At 39.6% G+C, this 19,973-nt stretch overlaps 1 protein-coding gene and 1 long non-coding RNA gene across 3 annotated transcripts in view; one reads left to right on the top strand and one right to left on the bottom strand.

Annotated features, from left to right (window-relative positions):
• Positions 1-7,708: 7,708 nt before the first annotated feature.
• The window catches only part of MET (MET proto-oncogene, receptor tyrosine kinase), a 70,276-nt gene continuing 58,011 nt past the window's right edge, over positions 7,709-19,973 (bottom strand). The window contains exons 15-21 of one of the 2 annotated variants that reach the window (XM_066318988.1): positions 18,022-18,102; positions 17,216-17,397; positions 15,544-15,653; positions 12,908-13,073; positions 11,868-12,004; positions 11,508-11,721; positions 7,709-8,083 (exon numbers count right to left, since the gene is read on the bottom strand). In XM_066318988.1, coding sequence (XP_066175085.1) covers positions 11,511-11,721; positions 11,868-12,004; positions 12,908-13,073; positions 15,544-15,653; positions 17,216-17,397; positions 18,022-18,102 — 887 coding nt within the window. In that variant the 3' untranslated portion in view covers positions 7,709-8,083; positions 11,508-11,510. Of the gene's footprint in view, positions 11,722-11,867; positions 12,005-12,907; positions 13,074-15,543; positions 15,654-17,215; positions 17,398-18,021; positions 18,103-19,973 lie in introns of both variants that reach the window. The other variant, XM_066318989.1, reaches the window with a different exon arrangement.
• Positions 13,810-17,222, top strand: LOC136361228 (uncharacterized). The gene is made up of 3 exons (XR_010743600.1): positions 13,810-13,909; positions 14,031-14,111; positions 16,378-17,222. It is a non-coding gene; the product is annotated as an uncharacterized lncRNA (long non-coding RNA).

The following is a 19,973-nucleotide window of genomic DNA, read 5'->3' on the forward strand; positions in this document are numbered from 1 at the left end:
GAGAGCACTTGTTAGGAGACCCGTCCCAGGGCCCTTGGGCATTTTTTCCATGCATCAAGTTTGACATGAGGGGGAGAGTGACAGGAGTGTTGGTATAATGTTGGAAATGTGGTGCCTCAGAGCGTCTCCTCCCTTACCTACCCAAGTCTAATGTTTCCATCTTTCCAAATATCATAACTTCCTATTACACCATGAACAAAGTCTCTATTGTGCTCTTAGCTTTGCTCTGCTTCCTGAGTCTAGCCTGTTTTCTGCCTGACCCATCCATGAATAAGTGCTCAAGAAATTCCTTTTTGTACAGCTCCATTTTTAGAAGCTAGAGATCTTTCATTCTTTGATATTGCTTGGCTGCATTATGCAAGTTTTTCAAAGTTAGTTACAATAGAGACAAAGGAAGTGTGAAACCACTAAATACATATGTATTCAAAAATATGTATTATGTAAAATGAATGTAATATTCTTTTAATGCAGGCTAAGGGATAAAGGATTAGTGTTCCAACTAGCTTGAGTTCTGGCTCCTGGCTTTGCTGTAGCTCCTTGGTTAAAAATTGTCCTCTTGAAGCAGCTTTCCTGTAGTGGTTCAACTAAGGTAATCACAAAAAATGAGTTAGGAGAGAGAGGAGACATCATCTCAAGACAAAAGTAGGATATAGACTCATAAAAAAGGGGACTCAGTGTATTGCAGACCCATCTAACTTGTATGATCAGAAAGATCCTCATGCAAGTTATTTATTTGCCTTGTTCACACCTAGAGCCACATTTCTCAATCTGTTTGTGGAAAAAACCTCTAAGCATGTAATGTGCTGTAGTAGGTTGTTTGTCCAGGAAACTTGGGTTATATTATTGGTGACTTAATTTAGCCATGAGCAACACAACCGCTGACCTAATCACTCTATAAAGTGGTACATTTTGAGAGTAACAAGTTTGTCTTTGGCACCACACTTTAGAAGTAAAGATAGGTTGGGAAGAACTAGCAAGAAGAAACTTAATACGTTAAGAAAATAAAGACTATGACTCAGGGATGAAAAGAACTTTTTAATCTGAGAAGGAAAGAGATTAAAATGGGGCATCTTTGCTTATTTTTTTCTATAGATAATCTGACGGTTGTTTATTGGCTATGTAGCCAGTGTTGGGGCAAAAAGAAGGATATAGGTCTCATACCAAGTGAGAAAGATTTAGAAAGAAATCCAGGAAAACTTTTTGCACTATACAAATAATGAAAGCTTGAAATCCTTGTAGCTTGTACAAGTGTTTTTTTTAAAGAAAACATTACACAAATGTTTGCCAAAGCAGCTTAAGTGTGTTCACCCTATCTTAGTGACATGAATTGGACTAAATAATCTCCTGACACGTCTTCCTACCCTGTATTTCTGTGCTGGTGCTTTGAAATATATTTATGAAAAACTCTCTCTCCCAACAAGGTAGTAGCATTCATTATAATAAAGGAAAATTCATATCTCCAAAGTTGGCTCTTTTTGCTAATTCTCTGGTCTGCTTTCCTCCTCAGGCCTTGGCACTAGGCATTACCACAGCAGGCTGAAATTTTCATTAGCTGTTTAATCAGAGGAGTGTTTGATTAGAAGCATCATGAAAGGAAACAAGGAGGCTTTTATGATGATATTTTTACAATTTTCAGTATTTCCTAATCACAAATAATTCTGCTATTAATTTTCTTAACAGGTCTCTCTAAGAGTGATTGATTTTTGAGCTGTTTGCTGTGGTGTGTGTTACTAGTTAATACCTTCATGTTGAACAGTGTACTGATGTTAGCTGATCACAGAGGTAGGATGGATTTGATGCTTTTCAACAGCTTTTAATCAGTTTTCCCTTGTCTTGAGTTAAAAATGATTGTAGGCTGAGGAACATCTCTCATATTCTCTAAGTGTAGCTTGGCTCTGTGGGAAGATGTGATATACATGCAATCTGTACCTGAAGACAACCCACTGCACAACGTAAGTGTCTGCATTTGTGGATACCTTTCACGTACATGAAAAACACAACATTGGCGTTGCAAAACATAGATAAGCCAAAGCAGCAGCCCTCCTTGTTCAGATCCTCTGTATCTGACAGCTTACTGCTCAGTTCTGCTTTACTACTGAACAGAAGTTCCCTTGCAACTGTGCAAATCTGTCACTTTATGCTCAGATATTTGGAACTTGCAGTACATCTGGGAAGTGAAAAAATGCTGGGAAGTGTTTCAGATCCTGCAGTTGAGCAGTTCAAACAGATGGCTTTTTTCCAGAGAGAGCTCTTCCAGCTTTTAGAATTACTCCTCATAAAATTCGACCCAGCTATTTAGGGGTATTAGTAAGAGTGGTGGGAAGGAGTGGCATTAAACTTGTAGAAAACAGTGTTGAGTACCTTGAGCAGTAAAATCCTCTGATCTTCTTGAGTCTCTAATTTCCTGTTTGTGGCTGAATGTAGAATGATGGACAAAGTTTCTATATTCTCATTTAGTTGATAAAGGAAGTTTGGTGGGTTTTTTTTTGCTGAAATGAGACCTTGTTGATTTGAATTCAGGTTGAAAATACCAAAGCGTTGATCCTGTATGTTGTACTTTATGAATGAGTCATGAATCTGTTTTTTGCTATCTGCTTGGCAGACCAGTGCAGAAGCACAATATGAAAAAATATGATCTAAACCAAGCATTTCATTAGGCAAAGACATTTGTTATTGGCTCTTCAGTGTGGGCCATTAACCTTCATGGATGCTACTTTCCCTGCAATGAAGTTACTATTTTAACACCATTCACTATTTTATGCAGTAAAATATATAACTACATAAATTTTATGGTAAGTACTATAAAGACTTTGGAAGAAGTGCTGTGTCAATAATTATTTGTTCATCATGGTAGTAATAATATAAACATATTGTTCATCACCATCCAGACCTTATCTCCATATTTTGAATTATCTCCAGAGAATAATACTGAGTATGTATTTGTACACAGAACTTCCATGTGATGATGCCTTCTTGGTAGTGTGAAGATACTAGAGGCAGAAACCAGACCAAAGTATTTGGTAAATCAGTTTTGGCAGACAGATGAATCCTCAAGTACTGCGGAGAAATTTAGTTTCTGCCAAATAACCCAAAATCAGTTTCCCTTGAATCAAACTCAGCTTTCAGAAAAGATGCCCAGAATGGCTAATAGAAACAAGTTCTCTTCATTTATCTAAATGAATTGGCAGATACATTTTGAAGCTCCTAGATATATGACATAGATTTAAACATATTTTAAAATAATTTACTTTGTATTTTTGTGATGGTCTCAAGAAAACCCTGCTGATACAAATTAATAAAATATTCCTAGCAAGTGTTTTTTATCACTGTTATTGCAGATATACAGATATTTTTTCAGGATATTTTTGAGTAAACAATATTCATAAAAAGAAATAGTTCTGACATAGATGGTCTTTGTTTACCTGCATTTCATACAGCAGCCCAGGTTACACCTTTCAATGAGATGAGTTTGTTTTCATCATTTCAGTGACATGATTCATGGGAACTGCATAGGCCTGACAATTTTTTACCCTCTGCCCATCTGATTCAGAGCTACTGTTCAAAAATTCTGACTATAGCTGCATCAATTTGGTGTTCAAAAGTATATGGAGGATGCAGTAATGCTGGAATATTTTCACAATGATTGAGCTATTGACCTTTAAGGGAAATGTTTCAATGCTGTTGCAGTTCTTGTGGCCAGGTGGCAGATATATCACACAGGCATGGCTAATGATTTAATAAACCGGGTAATTTCAATAGATACATTTCCAGTAACTGACAATGAATGAAAAAGCTATTCATTTTATTACATTCTGTACAAAATGAAAAAGTCACATGGTGAATGTGTTTGTCATTCCTGTAGCAGTCTTTTCTTCTAAGGTTTGCTTAAAGGAACTGGTAACATGCAATTGCAGTTGGATGTGACTCACTCCTTGTTATGTTCTACTTGCTGACGAGGCTGTATGTATTGTCACATCTTCCCATGTGTTTGCCATCAATTCCCTGCCATGAGCTCCAACAGGCTGCAGCCCCGCTGTCTTTCTTCAATTGCCTTTATTTTACATTCAGCCACACAAGATAGAGAATATACCACTGTTGTCTGGAGGCTTTTTTTTCCTTCCTAATTAAATTTCAAAGTCTATTTTTAGCATTTGCGTTCAGTTTTGTCACACTTGCAAAGCATGCCAACTGCCCCAGTGAGCTGCAGCCTCCTGGCAGCTGAGGTGTCCATGTTTGGTCATGCACCCTAAAGTTTTTGGCAATGACATTTTTCACATCCTAAAGGAGGATATTCAACTCATTTGTGCCAGAGAGGGTCTCAATGTGTGCTCGATAATTAGGACCTGGCAAGTGTTAATGCATGGTGTTTGTAGAAATGCACAGAGCCTCAGAGGCCCAAGCAAGGATGACTTCCCTGTTAAACTTTAAGGAATGTAAGAAAATGTTTGGCAGATAGTGATGAACCTCCAAACAGCACCGAGCTGCATCAAAGTACTTACTACTGAAACAGAAAAGCACATGGAAACCCAGGGTCTCCCTGGGCTGAATATGGCAAGGATTTACCTTCTGCTGAGGGTCTCTCCCCAGGCATTGTGTGTAGGGAGGAGGCTGCTGGCTCTTGAAAGGACAGCACCAAAATTAATAGTAGCAGCCAGGGAAGCAGATTTTCTTACAAAACAGGAATCTCTCCTCTTCTGTGCCCCAGGAGGTCATGGAGTGTCTAGAAGTGCTTAACCTTAATCAGAAAGAGTCTTTTGGTATCCTCACAGGAAGTAAACGCACCTGTAGTGTTAGCAGGTGGATGGGGATTGCAAAAGGAAAATTCAGGTTTAGTGTCAGAGCACAGTTCTGGGGTGAGAGGCTAATTTCCACTGAGCTGGTGTGTGTTGAGTCAATAAAGTTGTTCTGAGTTCTCTCTGCTGTCTGTGAGATCACAATTTCTTGTACATGTTTTTACTAATCCGTTTGGCACAATCTTAAGATTTCCTGTGTTTTTCTTTCATGCTCAGATACTCAGTTCATGACCTGTTTGTTAAAAGGATGGAAATTGGAATTTTCAGGAATAGATGTTTTGCTTAGTGAGTAAAAAACCTATTATGATTTCTATTTCATTTATCTGCTCTGACCTTTTTCTCTGATGTAGCATTATGGCTGAATCCCAGAAATGAAATTTCTGAAGGGAGAGTTTTATCTTTAGGTATAAAATTATTTTGAGGCCCTTTTGCAGTTTCTTACCTGTGCTGTTTCTTCCACTGCAACCTCATAATTTATTTACATAAAGCATGTAGGTCTCTTCTTCTTGACTGATCTTAACACCAGAGACAGAAAATTAGCAATATGCTAAGCCTTAGCAACCCAGTGATACTGTGTACAATTTTTCCTTTGTTTTGGAAACCTTTAATATTGTTGGATGTATTAAAAATCTTCTTAATAGAGGCAAGTTACTCTCAATGGATTAAAAATCTTCATGAATAGAGGCAGATGACTCTCAATGGTTGAGTTAATAGTGCACTGAAAAAGTTGGTGTGAAACCAACAGGAAAATTTCTGTGGGGGGAGGATATCCCTCCCTATTTTTCAATTTCTTGGCTTTTTTGTAGGGTGTGTGTTATGCAATGTTTTGACCATGGGCCCCATCCACTGTTAATATTCCTGTGGTGGGAAGCCTGCCAGTGTAAGTCAGCTGCAGATCTGCTGCAGTGTGTACCTGGTATAATCAAAATTGCTAGGATGAAAAACTGAGCATGGGAAGCTTGTGATTCTGTTGACCCTTTCAAAAATGCAATATATAGCATCCCTGAGAAATCATGAGAAGTAATCAGAGGAATGTGTTACAAATCTGGTATTTAAGTTCAGATGATCATTTGACTGTGTGCTACTCTGGTTTAGATTGAAGACCCTGGTATTAATCGCAGATTGTGTTAAAATCTTGGAGATTTTTTACTGACTTTTCAGGGAAATCCTGAAAATCTGTTGGAAAATAAATTAAATATAAATAATTAGAATAAAAAATTGGTCAGTCTTGTGACCTAGCAGAATATTTTCATTCTTAGCTACTATTTTCAATGCCTTTTTCACAGAATAAAAGAATATTTAGGGTTAGAAGGGACCTCTTGAGATCATTAAGCCTGAACTTCTCCCTGAAATATATTTTGAGATGAAACTGAGCATATATACTTTTTGTTAAGAAGTAAATGTGTCTGGAGAAAATGTGTTTTGATACTGGGTTTTCCTGATATTTTGAAATGGCAAGAGCATATAAATGCTGTTTTTAATCAGTTGAGATTGCAGAATTAATTAGGTTGGAGACCTTTGAGGTCATCAAGTCTAACCTACGACCTAACACCACTTTGTCAACTAGACCATGGCACCGAGTGCCACATCCAGTCTTTTCTAAAACACCTCCAGGGACAGTGACACCACCACCTGCCTGGGCAGCCCATTCCAATTCTCACTCACCCTTTCTGTGAAGAACTTCTTTCCAACCTAAACCTGCTGTGGCTCAGCTTATGACTGCATCCTCTTGTCCTGTTGCTGGCTCCCTGGGAGAAGAGGCTGACCCCTACCTGGCTACAGCCTCCTTTCAGGTGGTTGAGAGAGCAGTAAGGTTTCCCCTGAGCCTTCTCTTCTCCAGGCTAAACAACCTCAGCTCCCTCAGCCACTCCTCACAGGATTTGTGTTCCAGACCCTTCACCAGCCTTACTGCCCTTCTCTGAACATGCTCCAGAATCCCAACATCCTTCCTAAATTGGGGGGCCCAGAATTGGACACAGCACTCAAGGTGTGGCCTCACCAGTGCTGAGTGCAGGAAAGGAATCACTTTCCTAGTCCTGCTGATCCAACCCAAGATGCCATTGGCCTTCTTGGCCACCTGGGCACACACTGGCTTGTGTTCAGTCTGCTGTCAATGAGATGATGTGCATTGAAATATTTTTGAGTGAGGTAAGTACAAAATGAGATAAGACACTGGAGAAACAAGCTTGTAGAGTCCAACTTAGAGTGGCACAGGACAGTGTGTATTGCAGTTTGTGGGGTACCCACTTAAAATACTCTTCACAAAAGGAAATCTGTGAATTCAGTGGGAGACATCTCATGTAACTGGGAGGAAATGTGTGGAAGAAGGGTGGGGCTGTCTTCTCTTGCTCTAGAAGAACCAAGAACTCCGTGGATTTTTCCTCTTCAGGTGTCACAGATAAAAAACACCTTGCAGACATTAAATGCGGGATGGATGACCCTGAGGGCCACAGATTAAGGTACTTGAAATTACTTGTGTATCACGACTGATTAGGGACTTGGATACCAAACACAAGTGCTGGCATCCTTGTTGGGTCACGCATGTACTCCTTATGATAGTTAAATTCCAAGCTTCAAATTCCACCTCAGCTCTAAGTGCATCAAGAATTTCAAGGCTCTGTATGGGTACAGCCTGTGGTTAGGCAGGAGACCTGGTATTCAAACAAACTATGCCACAATTGTTGACGACAAATATTCAGCATCTTTCTCTGATATATTAATGGCTAGGAGGCTGATGAACCGTGTGCTTGATTTATTGGTGCACTCTGTATTTTTAAGTTTCTGAGTTTTTTCCCTTCTCCCCCACAGTTCCCAAGGTCGCTCTTCCCATGTTACTCAGAAAAGGCATACGGATAGACTTGTCAGTTAAACAGTCTATGTGAACAGTAATGACGGAGCTTAAAATATTACAATAATTCATTTTAATAACATGTTTATTCGGTCATAACAACAACTATAAACATAAGTACCATTCAGCTCTTTGCAGATATATGAACTTACTAACATCAAATCTTTACTAGAATCACATATTCTTACAGGTGTCCCAGACACAACATTAACTTTATTAAGCAAAAGTCCATAAATAGTAAAAAATGTTCTCTGTTTCACATTGCAGCGTTCCTCAAGCATGTACGTACAAGTTTGGAGTAACTTCTCCAAATCTATGTGTCATAAACTTCCTTAGCTGTTTTAACAACCATAGAGATGATTTTTTTTTGCCTGCAGCAAAGCCTTTTGTCCTTGAGCAATCTACAATTAGTATCACTCTGAGCAGACATGAAAGTTCATTTCTGAAATGAAAGTGGTGATGAAACACAATACAATATTATCTGCTCATAGCTTGCCTACACACTCTGCCCTCATTATAAATCTTTCAGTTATAACACAGTCTCCCATGAACGATATATCTCCTTTATATCAGTTCTTTATCTGCATTACCTCTCTTTGAAGATCTGAAAATGGTTTGCCTGCAGCAATGGAGATATACTTACGGTGGAGTGTGTTTACAGTCGGTTCTTTTCCTTTTTATTATTTACACAGTATTTCTTAAGGTTGCTACAGTTTATGAATCATGTACATTGGCATACATTTTCTGAAATGTTCACAGTGCAGTATTTTGTGGCCTAACCAAACTTTGTAAATGTCATTAAAAATAAACTTTTTTTTAATATAAAAATAGAATACTTTATGTGTTTACACCAGCAAACCCAGTTCTATCCTATTCTAAACAAACTATACAGTAGTATGCACAGAATTCCACAGGAACAGAAATGACATGTGATGTTTGCCCTAAAGTTATAGTACTCTTCCCTAATGAATAGAAGTTTTATTTGCTATCTCTTTTCAAAATTGTTTCTCTGGTCATAACTTAGTATTAAAAGTAGATAATTCACTGGGTTGTGTGATCTAGGAAGAGAGTAAAGAGGGCCTAAAGCTATTTCTTCTTTTGATCAGTCTTCTCTGCTCTTCAGGGCTGGTATGAAGAAGTTACTGATAAGCCTGCTATGGTGGTGTCTTTTTAGGTCAGGGCTGCCTGCAACACCTCTGCTCCTTAGTCACATCTGTAGCTCCACCCAAGGGTAGGTGGCAGAGCTTCAGCTGTTCCAAGTGACTCATCAGACAGCAACCTTCAAGTTTTAATTCTCTGAGTGATCCATTGCTTATTGAAAGAAATAGAGTCTTTTAATTTTTCAGCAAGAGATCTGTTGCTATAGATTATTTGACTCAAAGAAATGGTTGCATGTTGGAATCATGTTGACACTAGGAATGCTTTAAGCTAGATGATTTTCCCTTTGGTTTTTGTACCGTCTGACTATACCAGAGAACTAGTAAGACATAGAATCATAGAATGGCCCAGGTTGGAAGGGACCTTGAAGATCATATAGTTGCAGCCCCTCTGCTGTGGGTACATTGATGAATGTTGAAAATTCCAGGGATGGGGCATCCACAACTTCCCTGGATAACCTGTTCCAGTGTCACCACCCTCATACTAAAGAATTTTTCCCCCAATATCTAATTTAAACCTACTCTCTTTCAGCTTAAACTCATTCCCCTTCTTCTGTCACTTTACGCCTTTATAAATAGTCGTTTCATGTTTCCTGCAAGTTCCCTTCAGGTACTGAAGGTTGCAATTAGGTCCCCCCCAAAGCCTTCTCTCTTCCAGGCTGAAGAATCCCAATTGTCCCAGCCTTTCCCCACTGGAGAGGTGCTCCAACTCTCTAATCATGATGATTGATGCCCTTCCTGTGATGGGGCCCCAGAGCTGGATGCAGCACTCCAGGTGGGGTCTCACTGGAGTGGAGCAGTGGGACAGAATCCCCTTCATTGAGCAGCTGGCCACACTGCTCTTGATGCAGCCCAGGATACAACTGACTTTCTGGGAGGGCACTTTGCCTGCTCATGCCCAGCCTCTCCTGAGGCCCAAGTCCTTCCTGGCAGGGCTGCTCTGGATCTGTTCATCCCCCAGCCTGTGTTGGTACGGGGGTTTCCCTGACCCTGCTGCAGCACCTTGCACTTGGTCCTGTTAAAACTCTTGGCATTTCCACCAGCCCACTCCTTGAGCTTGTCCAGGTCCCTCTGGATGGCATCCCATCCCTCAGGCTTGTCAACTGCACCACTCAGCTTGGTGCCATCTGCAAGTTTGCTGAGGGTGCACTGAGCCCTTTGTCTCTGGCATTAATGAAGATATTAAATAACACTGGTCCCAATGCTGACCCTGAGGGACACACTTGTCACTGATGGCCATCAGGACTCTGAGCCATTGACCACTACCCTCTGGATGTGACTATCCAAAAAACTTCTTAAGCATCTAACACTCCACCCATCAAAATCCATCTCTGTCCAGTTTCGAGAGGACATTGTGGGGGGCCATGGCAAAAGTTTTAAAGAAGCCTAGATAAATGACATCTGCACACCTCCCCTTTTCCACTGGTGTAGTCACTCCATCATAGAAGGCCACTAGGCTGGTCAGGCAGGACTTGTCCTTGGAGAAGGTATGCTGGTGTCTTGAATTCTGGTGAAGGACCACCCTGTTCTTCATGTGCCTTCTAGAAGGATCTGTTCCATGACCTTCCCAGGGACAGAGCTGAGGCTGACAGGTTGGTGGTTTCCAGAGTTGTTCTTCTCTTCCTAAAGATAGGTACGCTGTTCCGCTTTTTCCAGCCGCCTGGGACTTGCCATGACTGCCATGACTTTCTGAGTATCATGGAAAGCAGCTTGGCAACTGCACCAGCCAGTTCTTTCAGAACTCTGGGATACATTTTATCAGGTCCCATAGACTTGTGCACCTTCAAGTTCCCTGGGTGGTCATGAACCTGGTCTTCGCTTACACTGGGAGGGGCTTTGCTCTCCCAGTCCTCATCCTGTTATCCATCCATTCAAGAGGTGTGGGAAGAGATGTTGCCATTGAAGACTGAGGAAAGAAAGTTAAGTACCTCAGACTTCTCTTCATCCATCAGCATTGTTTAACAGAGGGGGAACACCTTCTTTGTCCTTACTTTTCTGCTTAACGTACCTCTAGAAGCCGTTTCTGTTATTATTTTCATCCCTTGCCAGGTTCAGTTCCAGTTTTTTCTTGGCATTCCTCACCCACGCCTCATCTAGTCATACTTTTCTATACTTATTGTACTGCACGCCGTTTCTTGATTTTGATTTCTGTTAAGACACTCATGAGGACGGCTATCTTGGCTGCCCAGGTTCTTAGAAACCTTGTTGATGTAGTTCAAAAATCCAAAGTTTGCCCCATGTGGAATGAAAATACATTTTAAACTCTTGTAATTCTCATTGCATTTCTTGGCCTTTTGTATGAAAACCATTTCTGCACTGCTCATTATCTTAAAGTACATGCACAATAAGAGTCCTTTCAGCCATACTGATTGATATTCTACTTTCATGGCATTAATGATCAATCTTTATTTTTGGGTCTGAGCACACATTAACAACAGTTTGTGGGAATTAGCTCTGGATGGTAGCACACCATATTTTCATTTGGTAAATTGATGGCGTTCTCCAAATACTTGGAAATTACTGTGATAGTTCATGGAATCCTGTATCCTTAAACAATATATTGTGTCCTTTTACTAGTGCAACTTGGGCAACAACATAAACATGTGCAACAGTGTTCTCACAAAGACCGGGCAGTAAAAACTAGTGGACAAAGTGTTTTGCTTTTTGTTCATACAACTAAGAATGGATTTTCCTTAATTTCAGACATACCCGTCATGTGTCAACATCCACGTCTGTGTTGTCTTGTGATGATAGAAGAGAAGGATAGGGAGCAATGCACTTTACATTGACATAAGTAGCATTGACATGAACATAGTGTTCCCCAATAAAAGTGGAGAAGATGGTTGATATTTTTGAAACAAGTTCAGAAAATGCTGGACGCATCTCAGGTTTTGGATGCCAGCACTTCAGCATGACTTCATACCTGCCATTCAAATAAAAGAAGTGTTCAGTTATGAAATCACATAAAAAGAAAAAAAAAACCAACTTCCTCTTTCCTCCAAGTGTCTCAATTACTATAGTGCCAAAATCATCAGCATTGGCAGAAGCCTTTGCAAACTATTTACTTACAGTGGATCAGGGCAGTATTCAGGTTGCAGCAGCCTTCTTCCTTGTAGTAAGTAAACAGTTATATCAAAAGAATTTACATCAGGGTAAGGTGGTGCCCCTCGTGTCATAAGTTCCCATAACAATACACCAAAGGACCACTAAGAAAACAAAAAAATAAATAAAAAGTTAAAGGGTTGAAGGGCTTTACATTCCTGTTTTAGAAGATGGTTTGACAGATTTAAGCATTCAACTGCATGGATATTCCCTTTGAAAAGTTGTTTTACTGCATTCAGGTTTCTTTTAAGTGGGCTAATAAATGCTGTAGGGACTTGAGGAGCCACTTAAATAAGAGCCAGTGAATTTCATCTAAGTAAATGAAAGAAAATAAAAGCCTATAGGCCTGTTACTTAGCTGGTATAAATTGGCAGATCTCTTTTGAGGTTAATGGAGCTCTGCCAGTTTACATGAACTGATGATCTGACTAACTCTGTGTAAACACGTGCTGAAGACAATATACATGGTGAAAATTCTATGCATCACAGGTCAGTCTGAATCTGGATTGAATGGAGAGCTAAAATACAAAGCAATCCAGCCAACTGACTTCACTGTAACAATTTTTTCTTCATAAATGGCCAGTTAATACTTGAGATTGCTGTAGGCAGCCAGTAAGTATTTATAAAGCAAATAAAGTATTTTGGAGAGCTATAAACTTTTACAAGTCTCCAAGTTAACCTGTTCAGTCAAGCTTTCCAGAGCCCCTCCTATAGCAGGGTTCAGCTCCAACTTGGCTTCTTGGAATGTCCTTAGTTTCCCTTGGAACAGGGTTAAACTCCTATTCCTTTCCTGAGCAGTAAGATATAATCCGGTCAACAACTTCTTCCTTTGTGACTGGGACAAATATACTTTCTGGATGTAGAAAGACTCTTTTATTCTTATGTGAGCAAGAGACATATTCAAAGATAAGTTCTGATTTGGAGTTGTTCCATTAATTAAATACTAGAAAGATGCCTCAGGCAATATAAAAGAAATAAATAAGTGATACAAATATATTTGTACATTACCACGTCTGACTTTGTTGTGAACTTCTGGGTTTGTAAACTTTCTAAAGCCATCCATTTCACTGGCAGTTTAGCTCCTGTTTTATTGTGCACACTGTAGTATTCTTTATCATAGACATCTCTAGCAAGACCAAAATCAGCAACCTTGACAGTGAATTTTTCATCCAACCTAGAGAAATGACAAGAGGTAGTATTTGCAATTGAGCAGGCAAGATTTACCATGTTGGTGAATTATAATGACTGCCTTGCATTTTTGAGACTGTGACTTTGGATAGCAGTACTTTATTTGGGATCTATGAACTAATGTAACACTGAAACAAAAGTGTAGCAAAGTATATTTGACACCCATTTAACACAGTGAATGAACTCAGGAAATGACGGATATTGTTTCGATAATACAATTTAAATTACAGTTATTTTAAAACAATTGCTATGTATAAAAAGATTTTTGCTAATAGCCTGCATATCCTGATTGAGTTCTACATCATTTCTTCCACAGCTGTTCCTTCTTCTGTATCCTTAAAACCTGCTCATTTTTATTTCTAGGTCAATGTATCACCTTTCCTACTCACTCTCAGTTTTGATGAGGAGGGATCCATCATTATCTCAGTGACTGCCTTTATGTAATAATGTAGTCCTGTAACTAAGGATGAGTTTGGTGTCTGTTGTGGGGGAAAATGACTGCTTAACAAAAGTTCTGTTGTGCTTACAGCTCAGTCATACCAGAAGACCTCCTTAGCTTTGCGTCTCCTAAGCCTGATATTTGTCCTGATAAGTAGTATCATTGTCACAGACAGAGTGTGGGTGCTGGCATTTTCAAGTCTATCCTTCTTTACACGTGCAGACCTAGTCACAGCAAGCACTTTGTTTTGGGCTCCTTTACAGCATCCCACAGTCACAGAACGGGTGTGGCTGGAAGGGGCTTCTTAAGACCATTTAGTTCACCACTATCTCCCCTGCTCAAAGCAGGGTCTGCTACTGCAGGTTGCTCAGAACCATGACCAGGTGGGTTTTAATTATCTGCAAGGATAAGGGCTCCACTACCTCTCTGGCAACCTGGGCCAATGTTCAGTCATCCCTACAATAAAAGCATTACTATGTTTAAATGCAATTTTCTCTATTTCAGTTTGTGCCTGCTGCCTCTTGGTCTGTGCTTGGGCACCACTTAGAAGCATCTGGCTTCCTCTTCTTTAATCCACCATATCAAGTATTTATTCATATGAATAAGATCCCCTTGATCCTTCTCTAGGCTAAATGATCCTGTCTCTCTCAGCATCTACACATGGCATTTTCCTTGAATTTATGAGGTTTCTGTCTGGACAACTCTGGTCTGTTGAAATCCCAGTGCATGGGACAGAGCCATCTGCTGTATTCACTGATGTCGTAACTTAATCTGATAAAGGGAGTAAGAGGGAACTTTGATGTGTCGGCAAGAAACAGTTTATGCCATAGGAGGTTCCTGCACCTCTTCCAGGACACTGGAATAGAGTTAAGAGTCTCTGAGGGCTACATTTGCATGCTAGCTTTCTGATAGACATCACCACTGTAGCAGGGCCTGTACTGAATGTTGGATTGCACATGGCCACTGGGGAAAGTGGATGCTGTGGCAGGAGCTCTCCAGACTCTCAAGTGCTACAGAAGTACAAAAGTAGTCATTCAGTGGTCATGTGAGTCACCCTGAGAGCTGTTTCTTCCTCACCCAAGGAAGGTGTACAAGGGGAATGTCCTGTTGCCACTATCTGGACTTTGATTAGATGAACTAGGTCTTTCGTTTAGTAACCCAATGCATTTCTTCTTAGGAAATCTGAAAATCTGCTTGTGACTTTTTTCATCCCTTAAAAAAGCCAATGCCTGTAAGAAAATGTTCTTTTTCAGAGGCTGTTGAGCTGCACAGGTGTGCACCCTTGAAAAAAGAATAAGACATCTGATGTCACGGGTTAATGACCTTTTTGCAGCCAGAGTTCCAGTTTATGATGTGCTAAAAATAAACTTTAATGTTTAAGGCTGTGCTTCATTAATTCACAACATCAGTGATAAATCAGCATAATCATATTGGTAACTCCTGTATCAGTTCGTCTTTGTGGGAACTGAACTGTCTGGCTTCCCAGACACTGGTAAGATTCTTTGAATGTTAATTTGTGTGCCTAGTTGAGCCAAAGTAAGCTCATACTCATGTAATGAAAGACTACTCTCAAGAGGCCTCACTGGTGTTTCTTTGTGTTCTGTTTTTCTCACAAAGTTCCCCTGTGTTCCCCTCCCTCCTGGTTAGGTGTGGCAGCAGAGACACGCTGCTTCTGAAGAGGCTGGGTGGAAGCACAGCAAGTTGAGGCAACAGCAGTTCAACTTCCCTAAGGAGATGCCTTTTAAACTCTAACCAATGATTTTGAGCGGCTACACATTCACCTCAGCTTTCTTATTTCTCACACTCAAAAAAAGCTTATGTGTAAGAAATGAGCCCTTAGCAAGATGAGTAGCTCATCAGTATGCAAGACAAACATCAGTATAATTGCAGAGCAATGAAAAAACCACCATCTTTTGACTAAAAAGTAGCAAAATCCCGGACACTTCAGTTCAGCTCATCACACTGTTATACACAGAAGAGTGTGGTAACATGGCTGAAAGTTGATGTTTGTACTTACATACAGTTTCTTGCTGCCAAATCTCTATGGACGAACTTTTTACTTGCAAGGTATTTCATTCCTTTTGCGACCTGAAGGCCAAATCCAATTAAATCTTTTACTGTTGGATTCTGTAAAATACAAACATTTATGATAAAATGAATGCAGAAGCTTTAATAAAGCGAGGATCAGACTGCTTTATGCTGTGACTCTTTAGGTTTTACACACCTCTCCTGCCACCAGAATGATCGAGAAAGGTTGGTGCTTGTAGTGAAACTGGTTTAAGTCAACTTCTTACCCCCAGTGAGAAAACACACTATAAGAAAACAAAAGAGCTGACTGTCTCCAGAAGAGTAGAGTTTGCAGCATAAGCAGCATAACCTGGCCTGGGAAGTGGAACAGTATGCTGAAACATCAGCATCACAGATGATACACAAATTTCACTTATGTGGACTTAGAAGTGATAGCCTGTAACTCAGTAGAAGGTACTAATCATGAACTTGGAGCTCAACAGCTGGAGATGACCAAGAAAAGAGAAAGTCCTATTTAGGACAAAACAGGTGCGTCAGTATGACATCATGAAAAAGGCAAATGAGACTTTAGCAGTTACCAGAGAAAGATTTTTTGGCAGTGATTGTTAAGTCTTTCTGCTTGCCTACATGGTGAGATGATATTTAAAATGTTAAATATCAAAATAAGTATAAGCATAAATATGTAATCTTTTATGGGCAATCATATGACTTGTTACGTAATAGTAAGGATCCTACAGATTTTTGTGGTTTTGATATTGCTCCTTATATTTTTTTTCTGTGGAACAATCTGATTCAAGTGTGGTCATTATTCTATTTATTTCAGGAGGAACCGTGGTGCTATTTACAGACAAGGGCCCTGGTGCTTGAATGAAAGAATGAAAGAAGCTCAAATAGGAGCAGGTCCCAGCCTCAGAAAGCTTAACTCCTCCAAAAATTTGTTGAAATGCTTTTTTTTTTCTTTTTTCAATTGTTCTGGCTATTGCTGATTACCATAAAAGCAAGAACAAAATCCAATTGGTTGTAATACTGTGAAATAGGTGAAATCCTACAGTATAAAGTGGGCTTACACTGCCTGAGGTAAGATCTGTGGTCTCCTACTTGAGAAAAAGCAGTGAGGCACATTTGAGGAATCTACAGTCTTTCAATAGAAATGTGGAAGACTGCTGAAAGGAGAATACTCATAGTTTGTACAACAGTTCCTGGTTTTCTTTATTAAGAAGAAAAAATATTGATAATAAATGGACTGTGACACTAGCTGGACATGGAGTTCCCTTACCTAGAAGCTGGAGGAGCAGATGTTGATGACTGGCATAGCTGTGCTAAAGTCAACAGAGATGTGCCAGTTTAACCAGCAGATGATTGGGCCCCTGGACATAGATGTCATAAACACATTTGTTTATAAAGAGGCTTATGGATGGGAAATGAGAAATACTTATTGCTGATAATTTCTGGGAAACATTCTAGAGAGGAATTTGAGGGGGAGGGGAAGGAGTGGCAGCACTGTGGCTGGGCTCAATGCCAGGCTAAGCAAGTGCTAAAGGTTAAGGTGGTAATAGCAGTAAGTCGCAGACATAATGTAATTATGAGAGCTGGTAACGTGTGGTGTTGGAGCAGGGTGTGGCCAGACTGGCATTACCATTTATACCTCACCAGGTACTTACGTGAGTCTCGTTCCTAATGAAGTTTCGAAGGTCTCCATGTTTCATGTATGGAAGAACGACTAATGGGGATCCTTCATTGGGCAAACAGATTCCCAGGAGCGACAGAACATTGGGATGAGTGAAATCTTTCATGATTATTCCTTCTTTCAGAAACTGAGCTACTTCTTCCAGGTCAGTAATCCCTGGGAAATCCAGTAATAAAAGGAATTAATTAAAAGAAACAGAAACAAACTAGGGTTCATTTCTCTATAGCATGTCATTGCATAACAAAGTGATAATTAGAGACTATGAACATGCTCTCCACCTCCCACATTACAACCAGGTTATGTACATTGATTTTCCTTCAATAACCAAACAAAAATAACCAACAGACTAGTGGTGATTTTAATTCTGTTTCTTCATTTCTTATTTTGTATGATTCAATACTGAATAACAACACTCGAGTAAAGCCCTTAATAAATGTTGTTATAGTATCTTCCTGTTTTTCCAGCAGCTTTGCCCTCTCTTCAGCAATTTAACTTCCAAACACAAATCTTCAGTAGAATAAAAAAATGATGCTACCTTTCCCTTATTTTCCATCATTCTTTTCTTTGTAGAGGAAATATACGGACATTTCATTTGATGTAAAATTATATGCCAATGAGTTGTGGTAGTCTGAAGTAATTGGAATTGCTCCAAAAATAAATCTGATTCAGCTGGAACTAAGAATCTTTGTTTGTGAATGTATGCTTCACTGGAATTTATTGGTTCACCCCAGTTATCTTTGGAATTAATAGTAATATCTCAGTATTAAACATGTAACTCACTGTTCAGTGACTTCACAGCACAATGAATTTTCCTGCTATCATTATCCAGCAATGTCCCATGGTACACACAGCCAAAATGTCCTGTGTAAAAAAATGAGCCATATTAGCTTTAAGAAGTCAAATTAGCTTTCTGGTATTTTCCATAATTGGGTAGCAATTATACTGTAAGAAAGTGATCACACTCCATTTCTGTCCAATTCCCAACACTTGTAATGTATACTTCCTAACTAACATATTAAAATAAATGGAATAGGACCATTACATAAAACCACCATTCATAAAATCACCATTACACAAAACCACCATTACATAAAATGAAAACTTTATTTGCAGCATAATTGGTATTTCTTGGCCTAAATGGAGAGTATAAATAATGACAAGGCTGGCGCCACAAGTATTCATGTTCTTGTAATGACTATGCACACAAAACCCATGTCAGCCCATTCCCATAATTTTCTCCTGTGACACAGGTGTCAAAGGAGGACACCTGGAAAGCACAGGGAGCAGTTAGGAGACAACATGACCACTGGGCTGGTGGTTCCCAGTGATCTGCAAGCCCATGCTAAGTGGTCCACTGGACTGTACAAACTTGATGCATCTGATGTGTGTGATGGAAAGGACAGCCACTCTGGGATTACAGCCGCTCAGGTCTTGCTATTCTATGGAAAATGTTGACTGTTGAAAGTGATGTGTTGGCCATGGATGGTTTGGGAGTTGCTCTACTCATCACAGACTGATGACACCATTTGGCAGTTTTTTCTATGGCCTAGTTCCAAGTATAAAATATCAATAAGAGATGATGAGCAAAATTTGCCTTCTTTCTCATGGTCTAAGCAGTGAAATGAACTGCCAGGGCCACAGAAATCCTGTGCTTTCCTGCCAAACAAATGATATTGTCTACCGAAACTTATTATGTTTAGTAAGTCGGGTTTACCGATTTGGGAAACTGTGAAGTGTGAGCTCCAGGCTCATGCATTAATTTCTGCAACTCAAATTATGTACATACAGTTGTGGCATTCTTTCATAGATGAACTATTTACTGGACACTTAAAATACTAATATTTGCAGATAAAAAGTTTGTTTTTGTTTTTGTTTTTGTTTTTTTTTTAATAAGTGTGAGTTCCACAGTGTGAGAGAATAAAACTATCTGATTAATTTTACTATGTTCCAGTCATAAGCTCTGGTCAGAGCTCAGTCGACTTCGCTTTTGGCTTGAGGTAAAATTAATCCAAAGTTTGTTTTATAAAAGCAACTAAAATCCCACCAGACCACAGATTGCTTGAAGCTTGGGCACAAATCCTAAAGCTTGGACTGGGTGTGTCTAAAATATTTTGGGGTATGGCCCGTTTCTGGTTAGAAAGGAGAAAATTTAAAACAGTTAATTATCTTGGTGTCATTCCAGGGTTTTTTCAACATTTGAAAAATGGGAAATTACTTGGAGTTTTCCAAAACAAAAAAGAAAAGAAAAAGGCCCACCCTTGCTTTGGGGATGATGAAGTGTAATACACAGAAGTGAAACACACTGACTGTTTGTTTGATTTGTGGCTCTTGTCCTGCAGAAGAGGCATTAAGAATAAAATTCATAGCCAATTTTTTATCAGTATTCTGATACTCAACAGGAGACCTCTCATGCATGATCTGCAGAAATACTGAAAATCCAGTTTGTACGCTGGTTACAATTAGGTACTCAATCATACAGCGTTTAAGAATGTCCCTAACAGAAATACTGGCCTGGGCTATGAAAGGTGAAGGGAACTCGCTTATGAAGATATGGAGGAATAAAAGGAATGAGAGAAATTTAGAAAAATAGGAGACTTGCTAAATCAGGGACAAAACTAAGGGGAAGTGAATCAGGAGCTACATATTTCTGCAGCTGGCATGAGAGGAATGAGGTGATATGAAGAGCATTTGCTGGGAGGAAACAAGCAACAAATTCCTCAGAGCTGGTGGAA

Source organism: Sylvia atricapilla, chromosome 5 (assembly GCF_009819655.1).
Source record: "Sylvia atricapilla isolate bSylAtr1 chromosome 5, bSylAtr1.pri, whole genome shotgun sequence".
Taxonomy (NCBI): Eukaryota; Metazoa; Chordata; class Aves; order Passeriformes; family Sylviidae; genus Sylvia; species Sylvia atricapilla.